Source organism: Larimichthys crocea, chromosome XV, assembly GCF_000972845.2.
Source record: "Larimichthys crocea isolate SSNF chromosome XV, L_crocea_2.0, whole genome shotgun sequence".
In the NCBI taxonomy this organism is placed as follows: Eukaryota; Metazoa; Chordata; class Actinopteri; family Sciaenidae; genus Larimichthys; species Larimichthys crocea.
The window spans coordinates 19,467,245-19,478,186 of NC_040025.1; the positions used below are offsets into that span (position 1 = coordinate 19,467,245).

The 10,942-nt window shown below is 43.1% G+C and overlaps 1 protein-coding gene across 2 annotated transcripts; it reads left to right on the plus strand.

The window, feature by feature from the left end:
• Positions 1-296: 296 nt before the first annotated feature.
• On the plus strand, positions 297-10,942 carry pdpn (podoplanin). Of its 2 annotated transcripts, XM_019260078.2 has the most exons (5): positions 297-980; positions 7,415-7,834; positions 8,082-8,190; positions 8,564-8,612; positions 9,360-10,942. In XM_019260078.2, exons 1-5 carry the CDS (start codon positions 917-919, stop codon positions 9,414-9,416), a joined length of 699 nt encoding a protein of 232 aa, XP_019115623.1. In that variant the 5' UTR covers positions 297-916; the 3' UTR covers positions 9,417-10,942. The 2 variants fall into 2 exon arrangements, with proteins under 2 accessions (XP_019115623.1, XP_019119477.1); XM_019263932.2 differs by lacking the exon at positions 8,564-8,612 and having other exon boundaries at positions 316-980.

Here is a 10,942-nt window from a genome sequence, read left to right on the forward strand (position 1 = left end):
GCTGTGGACGTTTGTGTCATTTAATGTTTGCTTAAATTTCGGGATGGATAACGTGTAGTGAACCTGTGCTGTGTTACAGACGCGCTCTGCACTCTTAACTCTGTGATTAAGTATTATTTGAGACAGCTCATGCTCTGTTTACTTCTCACTCCATTCATTCATTCAGTGTTTAAAACGCTTGTTGCTTTAGCTTTCTAATTGCATAACCTGGCCACTTATATTGTATTTCTTTTGTATTCTGGCTTATAAGTCAATAGTATTTATGTATCTCTATTTCCAAGTGTGTGTGTGTGTGTGTGTGTTGCTGATATTGCAGGCTTTGAAAAAAGGAGGGCTGACTGCGCACCAAGAGTAGAGTGCGTCCTACATGGGGCTGGACCACGAGGGCTGAAACCACCTTGCCCCAATCCAGACGCCCTCCTCCCAACTCAACCTGCCCCTTGATCCTCAACCCGCCCAGCCCACCACCAGTACCAGCACCCCTCCTCCACTCCCAGCTCAGTCACTCACACACTCTCCTTTCTCTCTCCTGCTGTGTGTGCCAGTCCCTCTCTCCCTCCACTTCCTCAAAGTGGCCAGAGCTCCTCTCTTCACTCTTGTCCTCTTTACATCTCTCCACCACTCTTTCACTCCCTCCTCCAGCTGTGAGACTGACCAGTGCTCCTGTCCACATTTACCAAGTTAAAAGAATCTCTGGCTGCTATACTTTTCCCAAACTTCTCCCGAAGTCTTTATTTTCATTCTTGACTTCTTCTATTTATTTATTTTTATTTTTTTGGGAGGGGGCCTTAACCCTTCTCCTCTGGAGTGGCCGGTTGGTGTGTGTCTGGCGCGTGTGCGAGGGCTCTGGTGTCGTGTTCTTTGCCCTGAGGGAGCCCCTAAAGGTTGTGACTGACGGAGAGACATTTTCACCACGATGAATGTTCAGCTGCTGCTCCTGTTGGCCCTGGTTGGCCCTTTCTGCGCCTTCACACATGCAAGTAAGTGAACTCTCTGCTATCACCGTCCTGCTGTTAGCACACTGTGTCCCCTCACTCTTTCTGCTTCCATGTGCCTACACCACACCACTCTTTGTCTGTTTTTAATCCCTGTTGATGGAACAGTAACTCTCTGGAGGCTGCTCTCAGAAGGTAGAATAAACTCAGGTTTTGCTTTGATATCCACTAAGTAATGAAATAAATTCTTGTTGGTCAAATAACTGAAAAAACATTTTTAATGTTTTTATTGATGAATCATCACAAAAATAAATCCTGACAACTTCCAGCCACATGTTCAACCTTATCACCCTGATGGACAAGCAAAACCTGAAGGTTGAAGGTGTTAATTTAACAAAGAGGGGGCAACTCAAAAGAACAGGCTGTGTTTATTTACACAGATTAACTTACATCTGGCTCGTTATCTCATTTTCACACTACTCCTGAGCTGTGGACAGGAGGAAAAGTTTGATTTGCAGACACGAGGGAGAGATGTGATGTAATAGCAGCGGCTCTGCTGCCTCGTGTCTGTAAATTCTTGGCACTGGCAAAGAGAAGAAAGGAATATCCTTTGGATGGCTCCCAAAACAGTGCTCATACACAGAGAGGGATGGAGGGAGGGAGGGGAGAGGGCTGTAAACTGTAACACACACCGTACAGATTTATCTGAAAGCTTATCCACTGTCTCCTCTCACTTTACCCCCGATTCTCTAATTTCCCTCTCACTGCAACTACCTTCCCCGCTTTCCTCTGATTTTCTCTTTGCATCTCTGCTTTCTCCTGCCTCCCTTTTCTCCTTGTACGTTATGTATGTATATTTTTCCTTTCTTCCTTTCTTTCATTCTGCTTCCTTTGCCCAGAGGAAATAGGCGGGCACAGGAGGTGTGGCTGAGGGAACTGTAGAGCAGGGCAGGGCTGGTTTGCGTGTGAGTATTATTAGAGAGAGGCTCTATATTTAAGAGGGTCATATGGATGAGTGAGGAGCAAGGGATGGGAAGAGAGAGAACACCCGGTACATGATGAGCTTAAAGACGTGCCCCACCCTCCTTTACCCACATGTTGTTAGACCATGCGGTGCGCCGCCCCTTGGCATTTACCCATCTTTGGTGGGATATCAAACTTTACCACTTGAACCCCCGTCCCACTTCTCTCCCCTATCTCTTAACAGTCCTCTGCCTTTCTCCAACTCTCTACCCCTATCCTCTGTTGCAGCTTGATGAAGCTGGACCCCAGGGGACAGGGTTGGTGTAGACCAAGGGGCGAACAGAGAGGGGCTGGGTCTATTTTTAAACGACAACCTTTACCGGTCGGAGACGACGTGCCTGCTTCATTTCCATGGAGGTTTACTCTGAAAAAGAAAGTCCTTAAACTTTCAGCATGTTTCTTCACTCAGCCGTCACAGCTTTCCAAAAAAAAGGGGGAAACAAAGAAAATAGCTCATTCCACGTCTATGCTTCACAAATAGGGTCTTTTAACTCCCTCATGCCTTCTCACTTAACTAGCAAACCCCATGTATCCTGTAAAAACCCTCCACCTCCTCCCCCACACCGCCACCCCCACCTCCTCCGGTCTCCTTCTTAATGAGTTTTGTCTGCTTCTCTGGGCCTATAACATCCCCGTCACATCTGGCTGCTGAAGGGAGAGGTCAATGCCCTTTGTCCGTGCCCGCTTCTATGACTCAAATGTTGCGCTCATACTCCAAATATGAGATGCATGCCGGTAAAGACGTTGTGACGTTGGAGCACTTCTCACGTCAACTGAGAATCGTTTTGAGAAGAAAAACGCACAGTCATGCTTTCAAAATTTTCCGCAAGGAGAAAGAAACATCTGTTTATGGAAAGGAGTGTGAGGCCATTTTTGGCCGGGGCCAAGCCCTAACGACTCAGGACTGAAGCAGGGCTTCAGGGTACGACCCAAATCTCCCGGTGGAGTTTTTTTTGTGTGTGTGTGTGTGTGTGTGTGTGTGTCTCCTCTGTGAGTACTGACACAAATGTCTCATATCACTAGCACCTATGTGTGCCTAAGGGTGAGACATGGTGCAAGAGAAAGTTAGAAAAAAAAATAGAGCTGCTGACTAAGGAACACTTGGACAACTGGGAGGGTGTTTTATGATGTCGGATTCGAAAGTTTAAAGCTATATGATTAGAAATACATTAAGACATCGCTTGATAAAACTGTTGGACTGGAGTGTTGCTTTTATCTGAAGTGTTTGTTTGAAAGAAAATCGTGATGCCACAGCCTGATCTCATACCTCATACCTACAGTGGTTTCGTGTCATCTCTGCCCTGATTCATTACATTTTAGGAATTTAATCAGACCTGTTAAGCCTAAGATTAAAGGCACACTTGAACTAGGTCTGGACCAGTTTCTGCCCCAGGCGATAGAGTCCAGATGGAACCTGCTGCGTGTCCTCCTATCTAAGTTAAACCAGGAGGGGGAAAAATGAGTCCCTGTGCGAGTGTGGATGCTCATTGTGTTGCATCTGTGATAAGACCGGCTGAGAATATTCCACTCCAGCCTGTCTCCTGCTTAAACTCTCCAGTGTACAGTGCATGGCACGCCCCAGTATCTCAACAGCTGACTCTTACTAGTTCAGCAAGGGAGTAAGGGAGGTAACACATCATCAGTAAAGATGGACAAGGCGCCTATCTTTCTCATATTTCCCTCCTCCAGCGCCGAAAAAACATTCCTGGGCTCCGAAGGTGGACACTCTCACACTCCCTCACACCGTCTGCATGGCCCGTTTCCCCTCCTACACAGGACTGTGAATTAGTAACTCTCTCGCGCACACACAAACGGGGGGCCTCAGTGACAGCTGATTGTGATCATAATGGATGGAAGCTGCTACTCCCTCCTTTTCTGTCTCACACTGTATATCGTTGTATCCCTCCCTCACTCTTTCACTCTCTCTGGAGGTTTTATTTATGCCAGGCAGGAGTGAAGCCCCATATGGGTGCCTCTCTCTCTCTCTCTCTCTCTCTCAGCTTTTTGCTGTATTGCTTCACCACCTCTCTTAGTTTGAAATGTTTTCTCCTCCCTGCCTTTTACACACTTCCCTCTCCCTCCCAGTGTATCTACATCCCATCATCAAACATTATTTAGGGGGAAATTTTAAATTTGGTATCATTGAGAGTCACAGTTAAAAGTCTGTCATTATTGAAATTACTGTCTGCATCCTGGTTGTCCACACACTTTTGTCCTTGTCTTTAACTTTTACATAATGAGTGAGAAAACATGTTTTCATCCTTTAAATTCTCAGCCATAAGTTTATATACACACACACACACATACACATGCAGTATGAATACACTGACTAACTGGCAGGATGATTTCAGGCCATCTCATGCTTCACATGGAAATGGATGTGAGAGAGCATGTGTGGTCAAGATGACGTGATTGTGGGTAAAACAACCTGGGTGCACCACTGAAAATTTTGGAATAATAAAGACAACGCCACAGTTACGTAAATGTTTCTCTGAAAAAGAAACTGGAACTGCTTCCAACTCTCTGGTTTAACTTGCTGAGGGCTGCGTGGAGCAGAGTTTCCTCGCAATGGCCCTTAAGCCCTGACGTTTTAATGTGTCTGGTCATCATGAGAAGCATGAGTGTCATGTGTTGATCCCTCAAACACCCATGTTGGTAGAAATACTTACCAGCTTCTGGGGTCATGTTCTGGATCTCACCCCTGTGCTCTGACACCCCTGAGGATTGACTTACATATGAACGAAAACACACACAGGCAGTACTTCTTGCTAAACCAAAGAAGCAAACCAGAAGCACAGACCTTGTTCACCCCATAGAAGGGGACACGGTACTGCTCACCGGCTATTCCTCCACCCTTTTGCATTCCCTTCTGCACTCCTTTTCTTTCTTTCTTTTTCTCTCCAGGGATTCAGCCTTCTCAAAGGTTTCAGCAGCAACAAACCTATCCTTAGGGATTGTCAGGGTTCAGGGAGAGAAAGACAAACGAGAAGCATATTAAAAGGAAAGGCAAGGATGTAAACTACATCAGTGTTGCTCACTAATAGAGCTGTATTTAGGACAGTCAGCCCAGTGGGGAGGAAATACTACTCAGAGATAATTGTGGGAACTATACACATAATGAAACAATTGTTAGAGGAGGTTGAGGGGGCGATTACACATAGCGTTCGGCCATACTCTGTGAAGCACAGACCATTTTATCATCGCTTACAGACCTTCCAAACAAACAAAAGTCTGAGTCGCCGTTTGAAAACCCCCCTTTAGTACTCAGTGGGAACAAATGTTTTGTTATATTTATCCCTCCTGTTGCTAATGAACACACTAGCCAACACAGGACCAGGAATAACTGCACCGGTTGTTAGCGTCCAGTCAGTCAGTGTTATTTTTACCCTTGTAAAGTATTCTCTATTATTTCAACTATTTAGAACAATTGGAAAAAGAGGAGATGGAGAGAGCATGATGTCAGACGCTAAGTTTAGAAAACTCACATAGACGCTTGTTTCTGGTCTCTAGAGTAAGAACATTTTGAGGGAGAAGCAGATTTAAAGGGGATTTTTTTTTTCCAAAAGAGAAGAAGTGATTTCAGTCCAACATCTTGTCAGTGGAAAGTTAACTGTAGACCGTAATTTTAGTGCCACACTGAAATCTACCTCCTTAATTTTGAAGCAGTGCTGTCCAGGCTAAGCTTTCAGTTGTGGCTGGGAGGATGTTGAGCGTGGGGAGATGGAGTTTGGGTTATTGGAGGGAAATGATTAGGTTGAACCAAGGCCGCTTCATAGTCCAGACCTTGATGAAAGACAGTAGGGTAAATACATGTCTTTATACAGCTACTAAATAGAAAATGGGAGCCTCCATTTTACTGCAAGCACAAAGGGTCTGACAAAACCTGATTTTGAATATTCATCATAAAAACTTTAAGGTCAAGGTTTTCTACCATTTCATCAAATCTGCCTTAGGATATTTAATTAATCTCTCTGAGATTCTCTTAAAAAAAAAACATGGAGGTCGTCCAGCTGTGGTGTCTCTTCACATGATTAGGCGTTGTCCATACACCCCACCCTTCAGTGACTACACATGTTAGGAGGCTGAGGGTTAACAAGCCTTCCTGCACTCCCCTCACACGTCAGCTGCTGCAAAAGAAGCTCCCTTCACAGGAAATGAGGCAGAGGATGTGGCATGCCAGCATGCTAACACAGAGCCTTAAAGACAGGATGGAGGGGAGGATGTGCATTTTATTAGGTCATGGGGTGTGGTGGTCATGCTGGCACGGTAGCTATGTGCTGGTGATGGGGTATGATGAGAGAGAGGAAAGGTCCTGTCGTCATATTATGTCAGGGAGAAATCTAAATATCTACCTTGTACATTTTGACCTGTTTTTGTATCCATCCAGACAGACTCTGGGTCTTCTCTGTGTCAATTTGCCATCAGGCAAAACAATATAGCACACTGTAGTGGGTCACTATAGCAAATGCTATAGTAGGACTGGGCAATCATTCAGTATTGTATTCTATTGTCCCTTTTATATAGTCATGTTGTTATGAAGTTCACATATCAAGTTATAATTGTCTTCTCTAAGTTAATTGCAAGTTAATTTCTTTAAAAAAATACATTAATATGTTGGAAAATTGTTGCTGAAAACACATGAAAAGACTTTGAATGATATATTACTGAAATGTGGAGTTGGAGGTTAAAAAAGTTTTTTTTACCAGTTTTCAGTCCAGGAATTTCTGGGCGGTCCTAAAGGGTGGCTCGATGACACACTGAGGCCACCCTGAGCATACTCCTGCACCGCTAGCAGAGAGATAGAGATTAATTCCACTCGCTCAGTGTTTCAAAGTTAGTCATGTCAGTTTCTGAACTCATCTGACACATGTTTCAGTCACTTCAAAATTGCTGCTTGACCGCTCCCACAAGTGGTCGTGGTTTCATTGCATTCAGCGGACACGCCCCCACAGTCCTGAAGCTGATAATACTGCTCATTTTACCCGATTTTGACACCTAATTTCATGAACTTGTCGATATTTTTAATCATTCAAATTTGGCTGGGTGGTTAATGACACTTTCTTCTTTGGTCTGACAAACTTAGAACACATTTATTCTTACTTTACACAGACTTTAAAAAACATTTTATACATTGAAGTCAATAAAAAAAAAAAACATTTCACTCGATGGGATAAATATTAATTAGACTTTTTGCTCAGGGTAGCTTCAGTAAAGACTTTAAATATATCTATATCAAAACAATGCTATGTCAATAAATGTGATATTATGACATCTGTATGCACAAAAAAAGTTACAACCATATTCAACTTATAGTTATATATGATGCAGCATCACCTGTGACAAAAACAACATACATATGTACATTTTCAACAGCTCCACAGCAACAGCTACAGGTGATATTCCTAGATTTATACCTGCATGTGAACTCATTTTTGTCCTCTAATTGCTCTCCCCAGGCCCCACAGCACTTCCTACAGAGGTTTCTGATATGGTCACTGCAACAGAAACAGACATCAGTGCTGATGCTACAGCCGCTCCTGACACTCCTGACGCTCCAGCCACTCAAGGCACTCTAGATGCGGACCTTTCTATTGTCACGGGTCCTCCTGCAACAGAACCCGCAGCGGCCCCTGAAGAGGTTGCAACAGAAGTTGTCACAGAAGCGGCGCCACCTGCAGTTACAGTCAATACTGAAGAGGCAATCGTTGAGACAGTAGCCCCTACTCCCGCCGCTGCTACTAATGAAGCACCCGAACCCCTTATCACTGACCCTCCTATTGTGGAGACCGCAGCCCCCACTATGGCAGGAGAGGCTGAGGTCGTAGCAGAGGTGACGGAAAAGTCAGAAGATGTGTTGCTCACTGATGATACGCCAGGTGTGTGACGGTGGCAGGGGTAGTGTAAATGTGGTTAGTTTTGATCAGATACTCATACTCCTAATGTGAAAGTGTGTCAGTTTGGCACCGTAAAGGGTTTGAAAGTCACATGCACATTCTCTTTGTGTTAAAATTACCCTTGAAACTTAATGCTCTTTGACTAGTCTACTTAAACACAAGAAATAGTGACATCAAAATCTAACTGAAGTCCGAAAAATGAATTACTTCTTTTCTTTCTGTCCCACAGGCGACCTGAGTTATGGCCAGATAGTCGGCATTGTGATTGGTGCCCTGTTGGCAGTGGTCATCGTCATCGCCGTGGTGATTGCTGTGGTGAGGAGGATGGGCAAATACTCGTAAGTACCTCTACGAATGCAGACATTTATATTAATGTTGTGCAGTGAATCATCACTTCTGGCTTTGTCTAAATATGGGGTGAAACAGCATGAGCTTTTAGTCATCACTGACACATGCTTTGATGAAATAAAAGGCAGTTATGTAATGGCTCTTGAAGTGAGAGTTAAGAAGATGACCTCGCATGTCCAACACAAACTACGTAGCATTTCGACATAACTGGTCTCTGCTGTTAAATGTATTTAGAAGTTGACCTTATGAGAGTAAAAGAGGTCTCATCCAAATGACAGTATTCCCACGGACCACACCCTCCCCTCTGAGAGTACTGTCATGAGCTGCATGTCTTGTTAATGATGAATGTTTCTTGTGTCACAGGTCTGCCAAGAACAAAAAACCTGCAAAAAAAGACAGCGTTATGGTTTCTGTAAATGTCTCTATTTGATTCTTTCAGCTAATCATTTTAACCCCTTCCCCATCGTGATCCTAATTCGTACAAGACATAAACAAGATGCCCCCCCCCAACCTGGAAAAAAAAAAAAAAAAACCCTGACAAAGTTTAATGCTTGTTGCTGCTTTTACTGACACTCAGCTCCATGGTCCTCGGAGGAAAAATTGGGCATTCATGGTAACAAGTGGCTCTATTTTGCCTTGAAATGAGCTTGTTTATTGACTCAGTGTCTGTCTATGTGGGTAATGGTCATAAAGCAGACTAGTTTTATATCAACAGATTTTATCCCGAGAAACAGAGGGCTTGTGTTTGTCAGAAGTGGGGCAGCTTCTATTTGTTTTTCTAATTATCAGTCTTTATGTGGTCCGTTTTCATTATTTCCTGTTTATTTCACAGTATGTCGTCTTAAGGACTTCGTTGACTTAAAATACACTCTAAAACGAGCAAACGTAGTCCAGAAACTAATCGTGTCAACATTTACGTAAACCTTAAGTTGTTTTTTTTTGTTGTTTTTGTATATTTAACTACAACTTTAATCCTAAATCTACAAACTAGCCATTTTGTTGTCCATGTGTCCTCACCGTCGTTACTATTACACCATGAAATTACATTAAACATAACAAGTGCGCAGGTTACTTAACGTTAAAAACGTAATAATACAATAATCCTCTTTTTCAACCACTCGCTCACTCTCTCTCTCTCTCTTTTTTCATCATCCCACAGCCCTTGAGGAAGAAGTCGGCCAAGCAGCAGGAGCGCCCAAAGTTCTGGAAATTTTGAACTACTGAGCTGTGACGTCATTTCCGATCATTAAATCAAGCACGATACCAGAACTAAACTATTCTAACCAGGACTCTGGACTGTTGCCAAAAAAAAAAGAGGGGGAGGGAGGGTTGTGTGTGTTTGTGTATGTGAGACAAGAGGGGTATATGAGCAAACATCCTCACCTCCCCCGCTACCTCCCTCACCCCCAGGTGGCGCTGATATAAAAGGGCTCCGTCCTCCCTTACTTCCTCTGAGAGAACAAAACAAGGTGACAAAAGGATGTCACAAAGAATTTCAGGCCTTTTCAAATGCATTTTGTTAAATAAAGAGAGAGAGAGAAAGAAGGGTTGGGGATTATCTGACATGTAGGGGTAAAAAAAAAAGAGTTTGGGAGGACTTAAAATGGAAAATACTGACAAAACTAAAGGAAATTAGACACACGAAGAAAGCGGGAGCGGAAGAGAAAGCAGGAGAGACTGTTACAAATTCCACAGGATGTATATACAATGCAAGGGGACTACATAGTATACAGCTAACGACTTTCTCATTTGTTGCAGTTGCATAGGCTAGCATTTGATATTATGGAATACACAGTACATACAGGCTATTGTTGTCGTGGCTAGCGGACTCACCCCTGAGCACTGGTTAAAACATTTCCTCACATCGACCCGAATCCCTGATATGTTGGTCAAACTATATGAAGCACCGTGTGAAGAAGTTGTTTTGACATAGCACTCATAGAGCTCTGAGGGCTAGCGCGGAGCTAACAGAAAAGAAAAAAGGCACCCTCATTTGCAAGACTAACGTGACATTCTGCCCACTTTAACACTGACATATAAAAACCTAATACATATCTGTGAAATTTAGCAGAAGGGTTTGTGCCACTGTCTCTGGTATTCTCTAGGTAGTTAGGAGGATTTTAACTTTTGAAGTGCATTATTAATGTGAAATGACTGTACTTTTTAACTGCCACCCATTCCAAAAAAAAACAAAACAAACAAACAGCTTTCATGACTTCTGGTGTGTCGCTTTATACAGGCTCACACGCAGCCACTGGTTATTAGATATAGTGATAGCATTGTTATAACAATGTATTCAGAGTACTTCTGTTAATAGTTAGATTACCAGAACAGCCATCCAGTCTTTAATTTGAGCTAACCCCAGATTGTGTGCACAGGCTGATGTTTCGTATTGTAGTTGCACTTAGTTTTAGTGCACAGTGTTAGGCAGCAATGCCCTTTTTTGTTATTTTTGCAATTGTAAGTGTGCTAAATGGGTGTACAAATAATGAAATCTCAGCTTCGCTCTGCTAGCTTTACAAACTCGTTTAATATGTGCACTGAATGAGTGATGTAACGTTTAATGAATAGGCTTTAGACACTGCAAATGTTTGCAACGACGTGTTTGTTTCCTCCCTTCTGCTTTGTCACATATTATCAGTTTTAGGTCTTTAATTTTTGTGCCATCTGATTTGTTTGAACCCTTTTAATTTAATTGCAGTGTTTTTTGTTCATACTGTTTCAATAAAAAACTGAAAACAC

Bases quoted from the DNA above. Each gene is read 5' to 3' on its own strand.
- pdpn (XM_019260078.2), top strand. From the start codon at position 917: ATGAATGTTCAGCTGCTGCTCCTGTTGGCCCTGGTTGGCCCTTTCTGC. The intron at 981-7,414 runs GTAAGTGAACTC...TGCTCTCCCCAG, and splicing joins CTGCGCCTTCACACATGCAA to GCCCCACAGCACTTCCTACA. The intron at 8,191-8,563 runs GTAAGTACCTCT...CTTGTGTCACAG, and splicing joins AGGAGGATGGGCAAATACTC to GTCTGCCAAGAACAAAAAAC.